Here is a 21,943-nt window from a genome sequence, read left to right on the forward strand (position 1 = left end):
AGTAGGAAGCTCTCATGACAGATAGCAGAGTTCCTGCCAGTCTTTACATTAACCTCTTCACTGCCTAGTTCAGAGGTCGTGGGGTTTGGGGGATCAGTGGGAGAAGTGAAATGTCAGCTGTGAGTCATGTAGTCATCATCGGCTCCAAGAAGTGGGACATAAACATGTATCAGCTTCCGGGAAAGCTGAGTCACAGCCAGTGTAGTAGTGGTGAGCTGCTGGTCACTGTAGGGTTAATATGTGACCTGTATATTATATAGGGAAGCCTTGTAGGGGGGGGTCAGACCAGAGGTGGGGGATGACCATCTCCTGTGTCCCCTGTAATCTCCAGGTTTATCATTAACCCTGGAAATGACTCCCAAGAGGAGATCAGGAGTCACACACTACTGCCCCCCAGGACCTGTCACCTTCACACTACTGCCCCCCAGGACCTGTCACCTTCACACTACTGCCCCCCAGGACCTGTCACCTTCACACCAATACCCCCCAACTACCAGGACCTGCCCCTTCATACAACAGGACAAGGCATCTTTACAGTACTGCCCCCCCAGGACCTGCCATCTTCACACTACTGCCCCCCAAGACCTGTCACCTTCACACCAATACCCCCCATCTCCCAGGATCTGTCACCTTCACTATACTGCCCCCCAGGACCTGTCACCTTCACACTACTGCCCCCCAGGACCTGTCACCTTCACACTACTGCCCCCCAGGACCTGTCACCTTCACACTACTGCCCCCCCAGGACCTGTCACCCTCACACTACTGCCCCCCCAGGACCTGTCACCTTCACACTACTGCCCCCCCAGGACCTGTCACCTTCACACTACTGCCCCACCCAGGACCTGTCACCTTCACACTACTGCCCCCCCAGGACCTGTCGCCTTCACACTACTGCTCCCCAGAGCCTGTCTCCTTCACATTACTGCCCCCCAGAGCCTGTCTCCTTCACATTACTGCCCCCCAGAGCCTGTCTCCTTCACATTACTGCCCCCCAGGACCTGTCCCCTTCACACTACTGCCCTCCAGGACCTGTCACCTTCACACTACTGCCCCCCAGAGCCTGTCTCCTTCACATTACTGCCCCCCAGGACCTGTCACCTTCACACTACTTCCCTCCAGGACCTGTCACCTTCACACAACTGCCCCCCCCCCTGCGGACCTGCACCTTCACACTACTGCCCCCCAGGACCTGTAACCTTCACACAACTGCGCCCCAAAGTCGTGTTTCCCTCCCCTCAATATTAGGATAACAGGAGTTGATGAAGCTGAGATAAAGGAAAGTTTTTGGCTCCTATGACATCGCTGTCCATGTGATGCCTGTAACATGGAGGGAAATAGGTGGTCACCAATGTTTTTTTTAATTTTTCTGCTCTGAGTAAAGGAATCACTTCCTACTTAGTGTAGGGTAACCCAGCCAGGATGAGACCCCCCTAACTCCATGTGAATGAGGGGTCCCTTGGAGGGTCTTTCAGAGGGTAGCCATATTTGTATGAGTGGTGAGCAGTAATAAGTCTGTCTCTTGATGGAGACCTCGGCTTCTCCTGTGTAACAGGAAACAGATGTCTCATTGTAGACTCGGCCGCTCGAAAAGGAAGTGGGAAAGGGGAGACGGACGCGGCTCCGCATCTCGGCCATATCTTCTGGGAATCGCCACCTGCATTTTACCACAATGATATGTGACGAGAAGCTGAATTGAAGGACTGAGATGAATAATCCTCTTTGGGGCAGATTTGGCCAAAAATTTGAGTAATTGACCCCGGTAACCAATCATTTGTCAATGGTCTTCTACAAAATGGATTCCGGTTTCCACAGACAACGGTTCCCATTTCGATAAATCTCATTATTAGGGCAAATACTTAACTGACTGAGAAATTCTGAGGTATTAGAAAGAAAATAGAAATTTAGGCCTCGCTTCCGTGACAACCAACATGGAGGCTCATGGAGTCACCATAGTGTAAGACAAGTGGGGATTTCTTCATTCTCAATTCTTTAGGTGCTACAAATTGTACGTCAGTAAAATGATCGTATGTTTAAAATCCTTTAAGGAATATGTCGGCTTTATAGTTTCCAGGAGAAAGATTGACTGTGGCCGGCTATGACTGTGGCCGGCTATGACTGTGGCCGGCTATGACTGTGGCCGGCTATGAGCTATGACTATTGCTGACTATGACCACAATGATTAGCATATACTAAATACATAGAACTTGTTGACGGTTTTCAGCCATAATTGCAGCTTTTACCATAAGTGTGGCGTGAGATCAGCCATTTTGTATAGTGTGTGGAAAATGTCCTCTCTTTAGTGTGAGAATATGCTTATTGTACTTCAGAACCAAACATGGGTCTCAGGGGCGGCTGAGCTGCACCCCTATTTGGCTATTTCTGTGAGGATTTGTTGACGTTTATGGGCGGAGAACAGGTCAGGCACAAAAATGGCCCCAAAATGGGGATAAAAAATGGGTGGTGGAGTGAGATCTGATGTTACTGTATTTTGGAGCGATCAGATTGATTTTCTATTAGGCCTCGTTTGCAATGTTACCAATAGGAATTAGGAAAAGCGCATGGTTGCTATGGGTAGTCCAGGCAGTGTGTTGCTAAGGACAAGCTTTTGAGTGAAAAAAGTAGGTTTTGTGTAAAAATTATATGAAACTAAGACTAGAGACCTCAAAATAAACACAAGGCGCTCTGTACCTCAGGGATTGCCGCCATTTTGTGTGTATTTTTGATGCCTATCTATGCGTAGCGTCCGTTTCCTGTGTGACACGGTATCGTGAGGCAGCGCAGGCCTGGGATCCCTGGTGTTTATCAGGGTGCCTGCATCGTCATCGTCCATGTTATTTTACTATAAGGAATTTGTAAGTTTTTATAGCAGGGCGGGTGTACGGTGAATGACAGACACTTGGAAATTGTATACATAGCAGAACATAGTATAATTCCTGTCACACGCTATCTGTGGGCGCCAAATTATCACACTTTCTCGATTATCAGAAGCCACAGACGGAAGTTCCTGGACGGGTCCATTGGAAGTGTTGATGACCCTGGTAGTGCTGACCCAGGCATTGTCCGAGGACGGCAGCCATTGTTCTCGGGTTGGACTAGGCCACAGGGTCCTAAGGTGGCTCGCTTTCTGGGATCTCCCTGAGTTGGTAGTATATCTGCCGCTGGTGTAAGGGGCTCTTCCCTGGCGGTGGTCAGGCTTCCTGATCCCAGAGTGATGGAAACTCCTAGTCACGGCTTCCCAAAAGAGGTGGTAAAATCAAAGGGCAAAATGGCGGATGGATCCCTGGTATTAGGCAGCAGACTAATGGGATAGGAGGTGAGAGTCGCTGGCTAAGGAGCGCACGCCATCCCTGTCATGTCTCTGGTGGCTCCGTAATGCTTACGGTTTACGAAGATATCACGCGATTTGCGTCCTATGCAATGTATATCCCTATTTAAATATATTTTCTGGTTAACGTTTATTCCCGAATTTCCAATATTGACCAAATCTATTGCCGGTCTTGATAAAGGGATCATTACGGATCTGTTAATCGCTGGTGAAGGAGCGTGGAGAATCGTATTGATCGGTAATTACAGGCGATGAGACACAGTAAATCTAATTACCATACTTAATGAATGAGGGCATTGTTAGCAGCAATTACACCGCAGAAGGGGAGGGGGGGGGGGTTAAAGAGACAGAACCATAACAATCTGACAGACATTAACTATATGTTTACTTCTAGAGTGTCCCTGGTAGAGATACTGACACCTCAGTCCATCACTAGCCTTCATTATACATTACATCCTTTCTTCCATATGTGATGGACGCTACTACTATATGGTGTCAGCCAGAAGAAGGCATCATATCATCTCTCCTATCCCCCCGCACTGTATACAGTCCTCATATTAGTCACTGCTTATATATCTCAGTATCTCATCACGCTTTACTCTGTAAATATTTGAGCGCTCCCAACATATCAAATTGTGTTTGTCTTTCTTCAGATTGGTGGATGACAGATGTGTGGTTCACCCAGAAGCTGGAGACCTGGCCAATCCACCTAAAAAATTCAGAGGTAAGAATGGAAAAGCTACTATAATACTGCCCCCTATGTACAGGAATATAACTACTATAATACTGCCCCCTATGTACAAGAACATAACTACTATAATACTGCCCCCTATGTACAGGAATATAACTACTATAATACTGCCCCCTATGTACAGGGATATAACTACTATAATACTGCCCCCTATGTACAAGAATATAACTACTATAATACTGCCCCCTATGTACAGGAATATAACTACTATAACACTGCCCCTATGTACAGGAATATAACTACTATAATACTGCCCCCTATGTACAGGAATATAACTACTATAATACTGCCCCCTATGTACAGGAATATAACTACTATAATACTGCCCCCTATGTACTAGAATATAACTACTATAACACTGCCCCTATGTACAAGAATATAACTACTATAATACTGCCCCCTATGTACAGGAATATAACTACTATAATACTGCCCCCTATGTACAGGAATATAACTACTATAATACTGCCCCCTATGTACAAGAATATAACTACTATAATACTGCCGCCTATGTACAAGAATATAACTACTATAATACTGCCCCCTATGTACAGGAATATAACTACTATAATACTGCCTCCTATGTACAGGAATATAACTACTATAATACTGCCCCCTATGTACAAGAATATAACTACTATAATACTGCCCCCTATGTACAAGAATATAACTACTATAATACGGCCCCTATGTACAGGAATATAACTACTATAATACTGCCCCCTATGTACAGGAATATAACTACTATAATACTGCCCCCAATGTACAAGAATATAACTACTATAATACTGCCCCCTATGTACAAGAATATAACTACTATAATACTGCCCCCTATGTACAGGAATATAACTACTATAATACTGCCCCCTATGTACAGGAATATAACTACTATAATACTGCCCCCTATGTACAGGAATATAACTACTATAATACTGCCCCCTATGTACAAGAATATAACTACTATAATACTGCCCCCTATGTACAAGAATATAACTACTATAATACTGCCCCCTATGTACAGGAATATAACTACTATAATACTGCCCCCTATGTACAAGAATATAACTACTATAATACTGCCCCCTATGTACAGGAATATAACTACCATAATACTGCCCCCTATGTACAGGAATATAACTACTATAATACTGCCCCCTATGTACAGGAATATAACTACTATAATACTGCCCCCTATGTACAAGAATATAACTACTATAATACTGCCCCCTATGTACAAGAATATAACTACTATAATACTGCCCCCTATGTACAGGAATATAACTACTATAATACTGCCCCCTATGTACAGGAATATAACTACTATAATACTGCCCCCTGTGTACAGGAATATAACTACTATAATACTGCCCCCTATGTACAGGAATATAACTACTATAATACTGCCCCCTATGTACAAGAATATAACTACTATAATACTGCCCCCTATGTACAAGAATATAACTACTATAATACTGCCCCCTATGTACAAGAATATAACTACTATAATACTGCCCCCTATGTACAAGAATATAACTACTATAATACTGCCCCCTATGTACAGGAATATAACTACTATAATACTGCCCCCTATGTACAGGAATATAACTACTATAATACTGCCCCCTATTTACAAGAATATAACTACTATAATAATGTGATTACTATCTCAGTGATCTCCATATAACTACAGGGCAGGTATTGGCACTCGGTGTGGCTGGTGACATTACGTTGTATTTGGCCATTGTTTGGTTGTCATGGAGATGCGGATGTTTGTAAAGGAAAGGTTTCCAGGTTTGTGCGTTTCTGTCATTACTCGGTGAGTCTTGGATGACTGAAGCCTCATGTCTTGTGTGAGGTACATGAGGCGGCTCTCAGCACCTCTGGGGGTCATTGCTTTTTACTTTGTGTTGGAGTCTATGAAGTTGTAGAGATGCAGGTTAAGTCACAGCAGCCAATCAGAATCAAGCTCTCATTACTTACTGCTTTCATCTTCAAACTTTAAATAGATTAATGAGAGTAGAAATCTGATTGGTGGTTACTCGGCTTTAATGCCTGGCATCCCGTAGGACATATAAAAATTTTGTTAAAGGGGAAGTGCAATAGTAATAGACACTTTACTGTTGAAGTCTTTGCCCTGTACACGCAGACATTCATCTCTCTCTGTCACATTTGCTTACTTAGGAATTACTCCTTCACTTCCACTGAGTTGTGCCGAATCGCTGACAAGCGTGTCCCTGCACGCTGCTCTGCACTTTACACACCGGCTCCATTAGTAACCATCAACATAACCCCCAACATGGAGACCGCAACCGCCAAACCATGAGACATCCACAGCTGTGATGTAATACAGTGGAGCCAGCAGAATAGTGAGTGCAGCTCTGGGGTATAATACAGGATGTAACTCAGGATCAGTACAGGATAAGTAATGTCATGTATGTACACAGTGACTGCACCAGCAGCAGAATAGTGAGTGCAGCTCTGGAGTATAATACAGGATGTAACTCAGGATCAGTACAGGATAAGTAATGTCATGTATGTACACAGTGACTGCACCAGCAGCAGAATAGTGAGTGCAGCTCTGGGGTATAATACAGGATGTAACTCAGGATCAGTACAGGATAAGTAATGTCATGTATGTACACAGTGACTGCACCAGCAGCAGAATAGTGAGTGCAGCTCTGGGGTATAATACAGGATGTAACTCAGGATCAGTACAGGATAAGTAATGTCATGTATGTACACAGTGACTGCACCAGCAGCAGAATAGTGAGTGCAGCTCTGGGGTATAATACAGGATGTAACTCAGGATCAGTACAGGATAAGTAATGTCATGTATGTACACAGTGACTGCACCAGCAGCAGAATAGTGAGTGCAGCTCTGGGGTATAATACAGGATGTAACTCAGGATCAGTACAGGATAAGTAATGTCATGTATGTACACAGTGACTGCACCAGCAGCAGAATAGTGAGTGCAGCTCTGGGTATAATACAGGATGTAACTCAGGATCAGTACAGGATAAGTAATGTCATGTATGTACACAGTGACTGCACCAGCAGCAGAATAGTGAGTGCAGCTCTGGAGTATAATACACGATGTAACTCAGGATCAGTACAGGATAAGTAATGTCATGTATGTACACAGTGACTGCACCAGCAGCAGAATAGTGAGTGCAGCTCTGGAGTATAATACAGGATGTAACTCAGGATCAGTACAGGATAAGTAATGTCATGTATGTACACAGTGACTGCACCAGCAGCAGAATAGTGAGTGCAGCTCTGGAGTATAATACAGGATGTAACTCAGGATCAGTACAGGATAAGTAATGTCATGTATGTACACAGTGATTGCACCAGCAGCAGAATAGTGAGTGCAGCTCTGGGGTATAATACAGGATGTAACTCAGGATCAGTACAGGATAAGTAATGTCATGTATGTACACAGTGACTGCACCAGCAGCAGAATAGTGAGTGCAGCTCAGGAGTATAATACAGGATGTAACTCAGGATCAGTACAGGATAAGTAATGTCATGTATGTACAGTGACTGCACCAGCAGCAGAATAGTGAGTGCAGCTCTGGAGTATAATACAGGATGTAACTCAGGATCAGTACAGGATAAGTAATGTCATGTATGTACACAGTGACTGCACCAGCAGCAGAATAGTGAGTGCAGCTCAGGAGTATAATACAGGATGTAACTCAGGATCAGTACAGGATAAGTAATGTCATGTATGTACAGTGACTGCACCAGCAGCAGAATAGTGAGTGCAGCTCTGGGGTATAATACAGGATGTAACTCAGGATCAGTACAGGATAAGTAATGTCATGTATGTACACAGTGACTGCACCAGCAGCAGAATAGTGAGTGCAGCTCTGGAGTATAATACACGATGTAACTCAGGATCAGTACAGGATAAGTAATGTCATGTATGTACACAGTGACTGCACCAGCAGCAGAATAGTGAGTGCAGCTCTGGAGTATAATACACGATGTAACTCAGGATCAGTACAGGATAAGTAATGTCATGTATGTACACAGTGACTGCACCAGCAGCAGAATAGTGAGTGCAGCTCTGGAGTATAATACAGGATGTAACTCAGGATCAGTACAGGATAAGTAATGTCATGTATGTACACAGTGACTGCACCAGCAGCAGAATAGTGAGTGCAGCTCTGGGGTATAATACAGGATGTAACTCAGGATCAGTACAGGATAAGTAATGTCATGTATGTACACAGTGACTGCACCAGCAGCAGAATAGTGAGTGCAGCTCTGGAGTATAATACAGGATGTAACTCAGGATCAGTACAGGATAAGTAATGTCATGTATGTACACAGTGACTGCACCAGCAGCAGAATAGTGAGTGCAGCTCTGGAGTATAATACAGGATGTAACTCAGGATCAGTACAGGATAAGTAATGTCATGTATGTACAGTGACTGCACCAGCAGCAGAATAGTGAGTGCAGCTCTGGGGTATAATACAGGATGTAACTCAGTGTCAGTACAGGATAAGTAATGTCATGTATGTACACAGTGACTGCACCAGCAGCAGAATAGTGAGTGCAGCTCAGGAGTATAATACAGGATGTAACTCAGGATCAGTACAGATAAGTAATGTCATGTATGTACACAGTGACTGCACCAGCAGCAGAATAGTGAGTGCAGCTCTGGGGTATAATACAGGATGTAACTCAGGATCAGTACAGGATAAGTAATGTCATGTATGTACACAGTGACTGCACCAGCAGCAGAATAGTGAGTGCAGCTCTGGGGTATAATACAGGATGTAACTCAGGATCAGTACAGGATAAGTAATGTCATGTATGTACACAGTGACTGCACCAGCAGCAGAATAGTGAGTGCAGCTCTGGAGTATAATACAGGATGTAACTCAGGATCAGTACAGGATAAGTAATGTCATGTATGTACACAGTGACTGCACCAGCAGCAGGATAGTGAGTGCAGCTCTGGGGTATAATACAGGATGTAACTCAGGATCAGTACAGGATAAGTAGAATGGTGAGTGCAGCTCTGGAGTATAATCTTACCTCTGTACAGCTGGTGTTAGTACTATATATAATCCTGCACAGGTGGATCTCTGGCTATTGACATGACTTGTGCTTTCATCCCATGTGGCGTGTAATCCTTTGTGTGTCTATGTGTCACTTTGGGATCTCGGGTCACGGGTGCGGGGGGGTGGTGGGGGGGAGGACATTGTGTGAGCTGTTTACATTGCGCTTTTCAATCCACTTTGTACAAATAAATAGTTGTGACAGGTTTATAGAATAGAGGTGTAAGAGCTGTCGCTCAGGATTATAGGGTGGGGATAGAAATTATGGAAAGGTGCGGAGTCCACCAGTCTCATAAATCTATTCCTTATCTCTGCTGTCGCACCCTACTCATTTTACCGAAGGGGCATCATTAAATTTTGCAGCTTTAAAGGGATTGGTCAGCAGGTGTGACCAATCAGAGCGCAGCCAGGTGTTCTATATGTATGTATACTTTAGTGTATGTTGTTAGTAGCAGCAGGACTGTGATATATGGATTTATATTCCAGTATTGTACTGGGCTGTGTCCTCACACTGCTGTGCTCTGTGCTCTCTTGCCCAATACAAAGAAATAGGAACAATTCCCAGCACGGCTCGCGGTATCTGTACCCAGACGTGTGACCCGGGCCATAATCTTCCATATCTACAGTTATTAAACAGAACTATTGGTTATCAGGCTCCCGTGCGGTGGCGGCTCCATTCAGTCCTGCAGTTTATTTAGGATTAGGAGATTACAATCGGTTTATAATCCATTTACTGGATGTTGGTTTTTACTTACTGAATAGATAGACAGTCCTGTTTGCGCAGCACTTGTCCAGGGACCGCTGCCGTCCTGTAGAGCGTAAGCTGCTAATGGCCGGGACCTGGCCTGGAGTCAGGTGTAGAAATCCCCCTACTAATAGGGTGTTTGGGGTTTGTAGGGGAAGGGGCTTCTCATTTAAGACCCTTGTCTATTCAGCATGCAGGTTTGTGTGGGACCTTTATTATATAAACCAGTGGTCCCCAACATTTTTGCATTCGGGGGGGGGGGGGGGGGGCGGGGGCTGCGGCTGCACACAAAAGTTTTTTCCAGGGACCGGAACCACGGTCCCCCTCTCTATAAAACATATACTTGAGTATAAGCCGAGGCACCTAATTTTACCACAAAATAAACTGGGAAACTTGAGTATAAGCCTGGTGTGGGAAATGCAGCCGCTACTCATTAACGAAATGTCCAAATCAGGGCCCCCTCAAAAACGTACAGCACCCAATAGTAATATCGCCTGCCCAGCTCTCATAGTAATGTCCCCATCACAGCCCCCATAGTAATGTCCCCTTCACAGCCACCATAGCAATGTCCCAATGGCAGCCCCCCCATAGCAATGTCCCCATGGCAGCCCCCCCATAGCAATGTCCTCATGGCAGCCCCCCCATAGCAATGTCCCCATGGCAGCCCCCCCGTAGCAATGTCCCCATGGCAGCCCCCCCATAGCAATGTCCCCATGGCAGCCCCCCCATAGCAATGTCCCCATGGCAGCCCCCCCATAGCAATGTCCCCATGGCAGCCCCCCCATAGCAATGTCCTCATGGAAGCCCCCCATAGTAATATTCTTATGGCAGCACCCCCATAGTAATATCCTTATGGCAGCCCCCCCATAGCAATGTCCCCATGGCAGCCCCCCCATAGCAATGTCCTTATGGCAGCCCCCCATAGTAATATTCTTATGGCAGCACCCCCATAGTAATATCCTTATGGCAGCACCCCCATAGTAATGTCCCCATGGCAGCCCCCCCATAGCAATGTCCTCATGGCAGCCCCCCATAGTAATATTCTTATGGCAGCACCCCCATAGTAATATCCTTATGGCAGCACCCCCATAGTAATGTCCCCATGGCAGCCCCCCCATAGCAATGTCCCCATGGCAGCCCCCCCATAGCAATGTCCTCATGGCAGCCCCTCATAGTAATATTCTTATGGCAGCACCCCCATAGTAATATCCTTATGGCAGCACCCCCATAGTAATATCCTTATGGCAGCACCCCCATAGTAATATTCTTATGGCAGCCCCCCATAGTAAAGTCCCCATGGCAGCCCGCCCATAGTAATGGCCCCATGGCAGCCCGCCCATAGTAATGGCCCCATGGCAGCCGCCCATAGTAATGGCCCCATGGCAGCCCGCTCATAGTAATGGCCCCATGGCAGCCCGCCCATAGTAATGGCCCCATGGCAGCCCGCCCATAGTAATGGCCCCATGGCAGCCCGCCCATAGTAATGGCCCCATGGCAGCCCGCCCATAGTAATGGCCCCATGGCAGCCCGCCCATAGTAATGGCCCCATGGCAGCCCCCTCCCCCATAGTAATGGCCCCATGGCAGCCCCCTCCCCCATAGTAATGGCCCCATGGCAGCCCCCTCCCCCATAGTAATGGCCCCATGGCAGCCCCCTCCCCCATAGTAATGGCCCCATGGCAGCCCCCCCCCCATAGTAATGGCCCCATGGCAGCCCTGCCTATAATAATGTCCCCATGGCAGCCCCCCCTTAGTAATGGCCCTATGGCAGCCCGCCCATAATAATGGCCCCATGGCAGCCCCCTTAAAAATAAGGGACCAGGTGCTCCACGGCTCAGTCTTGGTCCGCGGCCTGGTGGTTGGGAACGACTGATATAAACAGCCCATTGATTGCAATGAAATGGGTGTAATACGTTATTTCTCCAGTGGTGTCACTGTAGGGAAATTGAACACTTCCTGTAAAGCTCTTCCACAAGCGATCACTGTGATCTGATTACGATCCAGGGGATTTCATGGACATAAAGGGATTTTCCGTATTGGATAGGGACTTTTTCCCATTGTATTAAAAAATTTTTATGTCCGTTCATGTTAAGTAAAAAGTCCACAGAAATATAACTTGCGTATAAGGGTAGTTCTCCCGTCTGCACCTACCCGTTTTCGGTAGACTCTCTTTATTTTGGGAATGCAAGTTTCCCTTAACCTGAATTCCTATCTAACTTTCCCTTTAAATTTTTATTTTTTGTGGTCTTAAAGGAAATGTGTTTTCCTGTTCCCCCATGATATAACTTTATTGTATAATGACTTTCTTCCTGAGGAAACCAACACGATTCTGGCAAGTTCTTTAAAAAAAACTGGAAAATACAATTCAGAAATTTCCGGTTATACTCCGGGCGCCTTACTCTTATTGGACCATTAAAGGCACACACGGGGGCTGGCAGGGGTGGGGGGTGTTTCCGTAGCACCCGGTTATCATATAGTTGCTTCTATGTGTGATATAACCCCATCTACTTTAAATAAATGTATAGATCTGATATAAGGGAATATTTTTTGTGCCACATTATAGAATGTATCCACTTCTCTAAACTTTGGCTGAAGTGACCCTTCATAAAATAAGACGTTTGCAAGTCATCAGCGATCAGCTGTTATTTCTTAAGGAAGCTGCAATCAAGTTTTCACTTTTCCTACAGCGCCTCCACAGGTGAAATAGAGTATTACAGTGTTAGGTCCTCCATGTAGAAATTTATTTTCTTTCCAGCTGGTCTCCCCTTTAGACATAAGATGAGGGTAGCAGGCAGGGGATACTCTTCTAATGAGTTGTTTGAAAATGGATTTCCCTCCTATGTAAAAAAAAAACAACTACCTTAAGTGCTCAGTTTGCCTGGAGCACCACCACATGGAAAGGCTGTATGACAATGTTGGATTTTCCAAATATTTCCCAGATACTCTTTGCGACCAGTCTACTTCTTTACAATTAAAGGGGTTGTTCTCTTCAGAAAACGTACCCTATTTGCAGTTGGTCTATCCTACATAGTGTAAATATAATTTAGTTTTTTTTAATTAAAGGGATTGTTCCAATTAGGCAACTCATTATTATATGCCCAGCATGAAATGGAGAGGGTCTTCCGGATCCCCATGTCTTCACTAGAATGGGAAGCAGATAAAAAGAACGTATAACAATCTGGAGGACCAGTATAGTGTAATACTGAGTTTCTCCTGTGGGGGAGCTGCAGGAAAACTAAATGGTGACTAGTATGTTTACCCACATATTATAGCTGAAAATTGTTGGTAGATTTTTTGGGTATTCCTTCCTGCCATGCTGGATTCATGCACCTGTGTGTACAGTGACAACCAGCGACTGTTTTTTTTTGCAGTGGCGAAACAGACGGGTAATTGTCCTTCAAGCAGGAAGAAACGTTCCTGACTCCGCTGAGCCATGACAAACAGAGCCACGTGAGAGGCCGCTGCTGTGTTTGTTTTTGCTTGCCGGATAATAACGCGGCTAATTACAGCGGGCGCAGCACAAGGGCACCCAGCACCTGCAAGGTTACAGGCCCAATATAGAGGATTAGCCCCTCGTCAGAGCCTGGCTCTTCCACTAAGGGGTTAAAAATTGTTTGTCAATATGTTTTTTTTATTAGCCATTCCCCAAATTTGATGCCCTTGCTTACTGTCAGTTTGACCCCTTAAATGGTTTTCTGTGAATTTCAGTAACCTTTGTGTGACAGGGGTGTGAGTAGGAAAAGATAATGTATGCTGACCCTGCGCCGTCGCCCACCTCCATAGTCCGTTTTCACACCAAATTCACCAAAAACCCTTTAAGGTCACTTGACAATCTAAACATTAGCAGGGGACACAAAATTACTATATGTTAAATGGGTAAACTGGGTCTGATCTCAGGTTTTAGGTTTTTTTTCCCCCCCCAAAATTCTCAGAAAAGCCCTTTAAAATATTACATTGGGGATTAACAGGATCCAGTAACAATCCATAAGAGACTTGTGGCATGGTCAGATGTAGTCAAATTAGGTGATTTATGAGTTTCCTATTCGTTTTGGCAACTTTGGGGTTCTTGTCGCTCTCTCTGACCTCATGGGTTATACTTAAGATCTGTAAGTGCAAATGGGACAATTTTCTTACTAATGAAATGCATTCAATAATGATTTGCATTAAAAAAGCCATGTTGCCTATAGGAGCCAATCACAACGCAGCCTTCATTTTTCCTCAGCAGTTTTTGAAATAACAGCTGAGCTCTGATTGGTTGCTATGGGTGACGAGGCCTGTGTGAGAATGATGACAATTGAAGCCCTTGTAGAAGTTGTTAAGTTTAGAGGGGTTGTTTCACTACAGATTAAGTAATAAGTGTCAGATTTTTGGGGAATCCTTGGGAACCCTTCACAAATTAGGAGAACTGGGGATTAAAAGTCTCGATCATTAAAGGGATTTTTCAGGTTCATTAAAGGGATTTTTCCGGTTCATTAAAAAGGGAGGCTGCAGTTTTTATTGAGAAACAAGGAGCCACAACACAGGAACAGAGAACCTTGACTAATTAGGACGACTGAGTATTAAAGGGGTTGTCTGGCTACTTTCCTCTACAACAGCGCCTCTCCTGACCATGGGTTGTGTGTAGCATTGCAACTAAGCTGATTTCAGTTCTATATAGATGTGCTACAATACCGGCACTAACCATGGTTACGTTTTCCACTGTTTTTGGGGTCTTAAAGGGGCACTGCTAGAAGCAAGTATTAAGCTTCCCTGCAGCGCTCCCGCAGGAGAGGTGCTGTATTGCGCTATACACTATCCATGGACGTCTTGGATCCTCCAAGAGATGCTCTTTATAGTCTCCCCATGCTCATATATGATTCTGGCTGGGGAAACACGTAATCGCTGGGTCTGTTGGCTCCGTGTTTGTGTGTCTGTAAATATCGGCGTCTGTATTTTACCTCCCCAGTAATGATAGTAATGGCTAACAGAACCCCGGATACCTTTGATGTGTTCTGGGAAAAGCAGCAGCTGGAAAGTCCGATTAGATATAAGAGGACGACAAATAACAGAATATCCTGCGCAAAGTTCACCCTGACTTCCATTAGTCACTGACTAAAGGGGAGGGGCTTTGCATTTAGACTGACTTTTTGGATATTTTTGTAAATTTTTAGTCTTTAACATTTATTTTTCTGTTATTTATCTTGTTTTTAGACTGTCTATTTAAAGTCTGTCCTATGAACAGATACTCGGCCCAGAAGCAATTCTGGAAAGCAAAACAGGCGAAACAAGGGAACAACACAGAGGCAGCGCTCCTAAAGAAGTTACAGGTAAGTACCCAGACTGTCAGTATCCCAATAACTATCAGTCCCTATTGGATAACATCTGTTGAAGAATTTTGACCTCTTATGGCCACCATCTTGCCTCAAGGGGGTCACATATAATAGGAGTGAATGTGAATTTGGGTTTAAAAGGGCAGCAGCACACATAGCCGCTGCACTATTCCTGCTGATGTTTTGTTTCAGTGTATCAGTCTGGAGTCCAGGTTGCTGAGGTGGGTGGCAGAGTTTGCAGCCTGTGCCGTGTGCTTCCTGGCATTGATCTCTCTGAGTGCTCATAATCTGCAGGGGTGAGGCCGCACCCAGCGTGTTTAGAAGAGCAGGGAGGTGCGAAGACGCTGAGTTTTATCTGAAATCTGTGACTGCACCGCCCTGTCCTCAGGGGGTCAGAGAGGAGCTGCAGGGGTATACAGAACCCCCTGAAACATCAAGCTACAACTATCTGTTTCTGGGAAAGATGGATGACTGCCGTTATGGCCACCAGTATTCTGTAAATGTAGAATAAAATCCAGACTGAGGCAAAAGTCATGCTTTGTAACAAACCTGCATCTGTGAGGTTAAAGGGCATCTACCACCAGAATGAAGGAATGTATACAAATGAGCCCTGAGGGGCTCCAGGCTCCATAGGTTTTAATGGAGCCTCAAAACCCTCAGTCTGATTTGTATACATCCCTTCAATCTGGTGGTAGATGTCCTTTAAGATCGAGAAATGTGTACAGGCGCAGGGGCTTGCGGATCCCCTGCCCCTTCCATCGCGGAGCCCTGCGCCTTCCATCGCGGAGCCCTGCGCCTTTCCTCGCGGAGCCCCTGCGCCTTTCCTCGCGGAGCCCCTGCGCCTTTCCTCGCGGAAAGGTTGTTTCCTAGACTCCGCTGTTCCTCCTCCAGTACCCTTGGTGTTCCCCGTTGTGGACCCCCTGTCTTCTAGACTCCTCTGCACTTTTCCAGACCTCTTCCAGACTTCTAGGCCACTATCTGTTGTGACACTACAACCCCCAGCATGCCCTGACATGGAGACATCTGCTATGTAATGATGCACCAGAGTAATCCAGGTGACCTGGCTGTGATTGGCCCCTGTGTTGTTCCCCTGGGGGGATTTGCATGTGCAGTTCCTCTTTAGACACTCCGGCCATTGTGTTCTGACCCAGTTCTCCTGGCAGCTTCCTCTAAGCCCTGAATACATAGCAGAGACTTCATAATGTAACCTTGTGGCTCCCCCAGCAGCACAGAGTATTTCAGGAGAGTAGTATGGTGATTCCATATTCCGTAATGATAGCAGCAGGTCCCCCTGTAGGTGAGATGTGGACTGTGCGGTCCATGTGGTACTGACTCCGGTTATTGTCTTCTTGCAGCATGCAGCGGAACTGGAGCAGAAACAGAATGAGTCCGAGAACAGAAAACTGCTGGGGGAGATTGTCAAATACAGCAACGTCATACAGGTGAGACCACAGTACAGGGAGAATACACACAGTGATGTCACAGTACAGGGAGAATACACACAGTGATGTCACAGTACAGGGATAATACACACAGTGATGTCACAGTACAGGGAGAATACACACAGTGATGTCACAGTACAAGGAGAATACACACAGTGATGTCACAGTACAGGGAGAATACACACAGTGATGTCACAGTACAGGGAGAATACACACAGTGATGTCACAGTACAGGGAGAATACACACAGTGATGTCACAGTACAGGGAGAATACACACAGTGATGTCACAGTACAGGGAGAATACACACAGTGATGCCACAGTACAGGGAGAATACACACAGTGATGTCACAGTACAGGGAGAATACACACAGTGATGTCACAGTACAGGGATAATACACACAGTGATGTCACAATACAGGGATAATACACACAGTGATGTCACAGTACAGGGATAATACACACAGTGATGTCACAGTACAGGGATAATACACACAGTGATGTCACAGTACAGGGAGAATACACACAGTGATGTCACAGTACAGGGAGAATACACACAGTGATGTCACAGTACAGGGATAATACACACAGTGATGTCACAGTACAGGGATAATACACACAGCGATGTCACAGTACAGGGATAATACACACAGCGATGTCACAGTACAGGGATAATACACACAGTGATGTCACAGTACAGGGATAATACACACAGCGATGTCACAGTACAGGGATAATACACACAGTGATGTCACAGTACAGGGATAATACACACAGTGATGTCACAGTACAGGGATAATACACACAGTGATGTCACAGTACAGGGATAATACACACAGCGATGTCACAGTACAGGGATAATACACACAGTGATGTCACAGTACAGGGATAATACACACAGTGATGTCACAGTACAGGGATAATACACACAGTGATGTCACAGTACAGGGATAATACACACAGTGATGTCACAGTACAGAGATAATACACACAGTGATGTCACAGTAGATGGATAATACACACAGTGATGTCACAGTACAGAGATAATACACACAGTGATGTCACAGTACAGGGATAATACACACAGTGATGTCACAGTACAGGGATAATACACACAGTGATGTCACAGTACAGGGATAATACACACAGTGATGTCACAGTACAGGGATAACACACAGTGATGTCACAGTACAGGGATAATACACACAGTGATGTCACAGTACAGGGAGAATACACACAGTGATGTCACAGTACAGAGATAATACACACAGTGATGTCACAGTACAGAGAATACACCTAGTGATGTCACAGTACAGGGATAATACACACAGTGATGTCACAGTACAGGGATAATACACACAGCGATGTCACAGTACAGGGATAATACACACAGTGATGTCACAGTACAGGGGTAATACACACAGTGATGTCACAGTACAGGATAATACACACAGTGATGTCACAGTACAGGGAGAATACACACAGTGATGTCACAGTACAGGGGTAATACACACAGTGATGTCACAGTACAGGGATAATACACACAGTGATGTCACAATACAGGGATAATACACACAGTCATGTCACAGTACAGGGATAATACACACAGTCATGTCACAGTACAGGGATAATACACACAGTGATGTCACAGTACAGGGATAATACACGCAGTGATATCACAGTACAGAGATAATACACACAGTGATGTCACAGTACAGAGATAATACACACAGTGATGTCACAGTACCGGGATAATATACACAGTGATGTCACAGTACAGGGATAATACACACAGTGATGTCACAGTACAGAGATAATACACACAGTGATGTCACAGTACAGGGATAATACACACAGTGATGTCACAGTACAGGGATAATACACACAGTGATGTCACAGTACAGGAGATAATACACACAGTGATGTCACAGTACAGGAGATAATACACACAGTGATGTCACAGTACAGGAGATAATACACACAGTGATGTCACAGTACAGGGATAATACACACAGTGATGTCACAGTACAGGGATAATACACACAGTGATGTCACAGTACAGGGAGAATACACACAGTGATGTCACAGTACAGGGAGAATACACACAGTGATGTCACAGTACAGGGAGAATACACACAGTGATGTCACAGTACAGGGAGAATACACACAGTGATGTCACAGTACAGGGACAATACACACAGTGATGTCTCAGTACAGGAGATAATACACAGTGATGTCACAGTACAGGGATAATACACACAGTGATGTCACAGTACAGGGATAATACACACAGTGATGTCACAGTACAGAGATAATACACACAGTGATGTCACAGTACAGGGAGAATACACACAGTGATGTCACAGTACAGGGAGAATACACACAGTGATGTCACAGTACAGGGAGAATACACACAGTGATGTCACAGTACAGGGAGAATACACACAGTGATGTCACAGTACAGGGACAATACACACAGTGATGTCACAGTACAGGAGATAATACACACAGTGATGTCACAGTACAGGGATAATACACACAGTGATGTCACAGTACAGGGATAATACACACAGTGATGTCACAGTACAGGGATAATACGCACAGGGATGTCACAGAACAGAGATAATACTCACAGTGATGTCACAGTACAGGGATAATACTCACAGTGATGTCACAGTACAGGGGATAATACACACAGTGATGTCACAGTACAGGGATAATACACACAGTGATGTCACAGTACAAAGATAATACACACAGTGATGTCACAGTACAAAGATAATACACACAGTGATGTCACAGTACAGGGATAATACACACAGTGATGTCACAGTACAGAGATAATACACACAGTGATGTCACAGTACAGAGATAATACACACAGTGATGTCACAGTACAGAGATAATACACACAGTGATGTCACAGTACAGAGATAATACACACAGTGATGTCACAGTACAGGGATAATACACACAGTGATGTCACAGTACAGGGATAATACACACAGTGATGTCACAGTACAGGGATAATACACACAGTGATGTCACAGTACAGGGATAATACACACAGTGATGTCACAGTACAGGGATAATACACACAGTGATGTCACAGTACAGGGATAATACACACAGTGATGTCACAGTACAGGGATAATACACACAGTGATGTCACAGTACAAGAGTATTATACACAGATTTTGTTTATTACGTGTCTTTTCTCCTTTTCCAGTTGCTTCACATCAAAAGTAACAAATACCTCACAGTCAATAAGAGACTTCCAGCGTTGCTGGAGAAGAACGCCATGCGAGTCTCCCTGGATGCGGCTGGAAACGAGGGCTCGTGGTTCTACATTCAGCCCTTCTGGAAGCTGCGGAGCGAAGGAGACAATGTGGGTCTATGAGGGACTTGGGGGCTCGTCCGGGATGTAACGTTTATCGTATTAGTGATGCTCCTCCCACTTCCTGCAGCTCCAGGTGTCAGTGTTAATGTCTATGATCTCTTATTCTCAGGTGGTGGTGGGGGATAAGGTGGTCCTGATGCCAGTAAATGCTGGGCAGCCGCTTCATGCCAGTAATATAGAACTCCTGGATAATCCCGGATGCAAAGAGGTAATGTCTTCCCGGATTCTTCAGTTAACGTGGGTATTGCACATGTGTGACACAGGATAAGTATGTGCTCCCCTCGGTTTGTTTCAGGTGAATGCTGTGAATTGTAATACAAGTTGGAAAGTGGCGCTCTTCATGAAGTACAGCGATTACAGGGACGACGTCTTAAAGGGAGTGAGTATCCGAACAGTATCCGTATCGTCCACACACTGCTGGGAGTTGTAGTTGGAGAGCTGTATACTGTCATCTGCTTTGGGGATCAAGGGAAACTGAGATGATACATAGAGAGAACTATACAGCCTTGAGCAGCTGCACAGTTCTCTTTAGAGTCCTCTCCAATTACAAACTGTTATCCCCTATGACACAGGGCGACGTGGTCAGATTGTTCCACGCAGAACAGGAGAAATTTCTAACGTGCGATGAGTACGAGAAGAAGCAGCACATATTCCTCAGGACGACTTTACGACAGTCCGCCACTTCTGCCACGAGTTCCAAAGCATTGTGGGAAATAGAGGTAAGTGTCATACAGCAGCAGAATAGTGAGTGCAGCTCTGGTGTATAATACTATTTGTTACATTATAGTTACTGATTTGGTCTGTCCCTGTGATTCTATAGGTCGTCCACCATGATCCTTGCCGGGGAGGCGCCGGTCAGTGGAACAGCTTGTTTCGGTTCAAGCACTTGGCCACTGGGAATTACTTGGCGGCAGAGGTGAGGTTTATACTTGTATCATCCTCTGTGTCCTCTGTGTATCATCCTCTGTGTCGTCCCCTGTGTGTCGTCCTGTGTGTGCCGTCCTGTGTGTGCCGTCCTGTGTGTGCCGTCCTGTGTGTGCCGTCCTGTGTGTGCCGTCCTGTGTGTGCCGTCCTGTGTGCGCCGTCCTGTGTGCGCCGTCCTGTGTGCGCCGTCCTGTGTGCGCCGTCCTGTGTGCGCCGTCCTGTGTGCGCCGTCCTGTGTGCGCCGTCCTGTGTGCGCCGTCCTGTGTGCGCCGTCCTGTGTGCGCCGTCCTGTGTGCGCCGTCCTGTGTGCGCCGTCCTGTGTGTGCCGTCCTGTGTGCGCCGTCCTGTGTGCGCCGTCCTGTGTGCGCCGTCCTGTGTGCGCCGTCCTGTGTGCGCCGTCCTGTGTGCGCCGTCCTGCATGTCTGTATCTCTGTAGTATTGGTGATGATACTGTGGATCTGCACCTGACACCCGGCAGGGAGATGTCTCGTGTATCTCTGGTGGATGTCTCGTGTATCTCTGGTGGATGTCTCGTGCATGTCTCGTGTATCTCTGTAGTATTGGTGATGATATTGTGGATCTGTGTGACACCCGGCAGGGAGATGTCTCAGGTTTAGGTTCTTCCTGATTCTTCCCACCTTTATACCTCGGCCCAGCACTTGGTTATGTAGAAGCGTTTCTGTAGAATTTTGGGATCTCTGTGTGATTTAGGACTCGTTATATCGTCGCCACTTTACGTCGTTCTCTGCTCCTTGTCTCCGTCTCGGCTGCTCGGCCTGACAAGGATCCGATTGTTGCGGCCCGCTGGACCAAGGCCAGATGTGACCCGGTACCGGCCCTCATTTACATAATTACTTGTGTCTATTCCTGATTTCTTAAAGGGCCGGAGCAGAGGCTGATGATCACAGGGTCAGGGTCACAGCGGCTTCTCTGCGTCCCCCCCCCCCATCCCTGATATAAGGAAGTACGGTG

General features: G+C 45.7%; 1 protein-coding gene across 1 annotated transcript in view; it reads left to right on the forward strand.

The window, feature by feature from the left end:
* Positions 1-21,943, forward strand: part of ITPR2 (inositol 1,4,5-trisphosphate receptor type 2) — a 207,989-nt gene that overhangs the window by 22,648 nt on the left and 163,398 nt on the right. Inside the window, exons 2-9 of the mRNA XM_072145070.1 lie at positions 3,982-4,052; positions 15,088-15,203; positions 16,562-16,648; positions 19,877-20,035; positions 20,157-20,255; positions 20,343-20,426; positions 20,620-20,766; positions 20,868-20,963. Coding sequence (XP_072001171.1) covers positions 3,982-4,052; positions 15,088-15,203; positions 16,562-16,648; positions 19,877-20,035; positions 20,157-20,255; positions 20,343-20,426; positions 20,620-20,766; positions 20,868-20,963 — 859 coding nt within the window. The remainder of the gene's footprint in view (positions 1-3,981; positions 4,053-15,087; positions 15,204-16,561; positions 16,649-19,876; positions 20,036-20,156; positions 20,256-20,342; positions 20,427-20,619; positions 20,767-20,867; positions 20,964-21,943) is intronic.

The sequence above is a fragment of the Engystomops pustulosus genome, chromosome 4 (genome assembly GCF_040894005.1).
Source record: "Engystomops pustulosus chromosome 4, aEngPut4.maternal, whole genome shotgun sequence".
Classification (NCBI taxonomy): domain Eukaryota; kingdom Metazoa; phylum Chordata; class Amphibia; order Anura; family Leptodactylidae; genus Engystomops; species Engystomops pustulosus.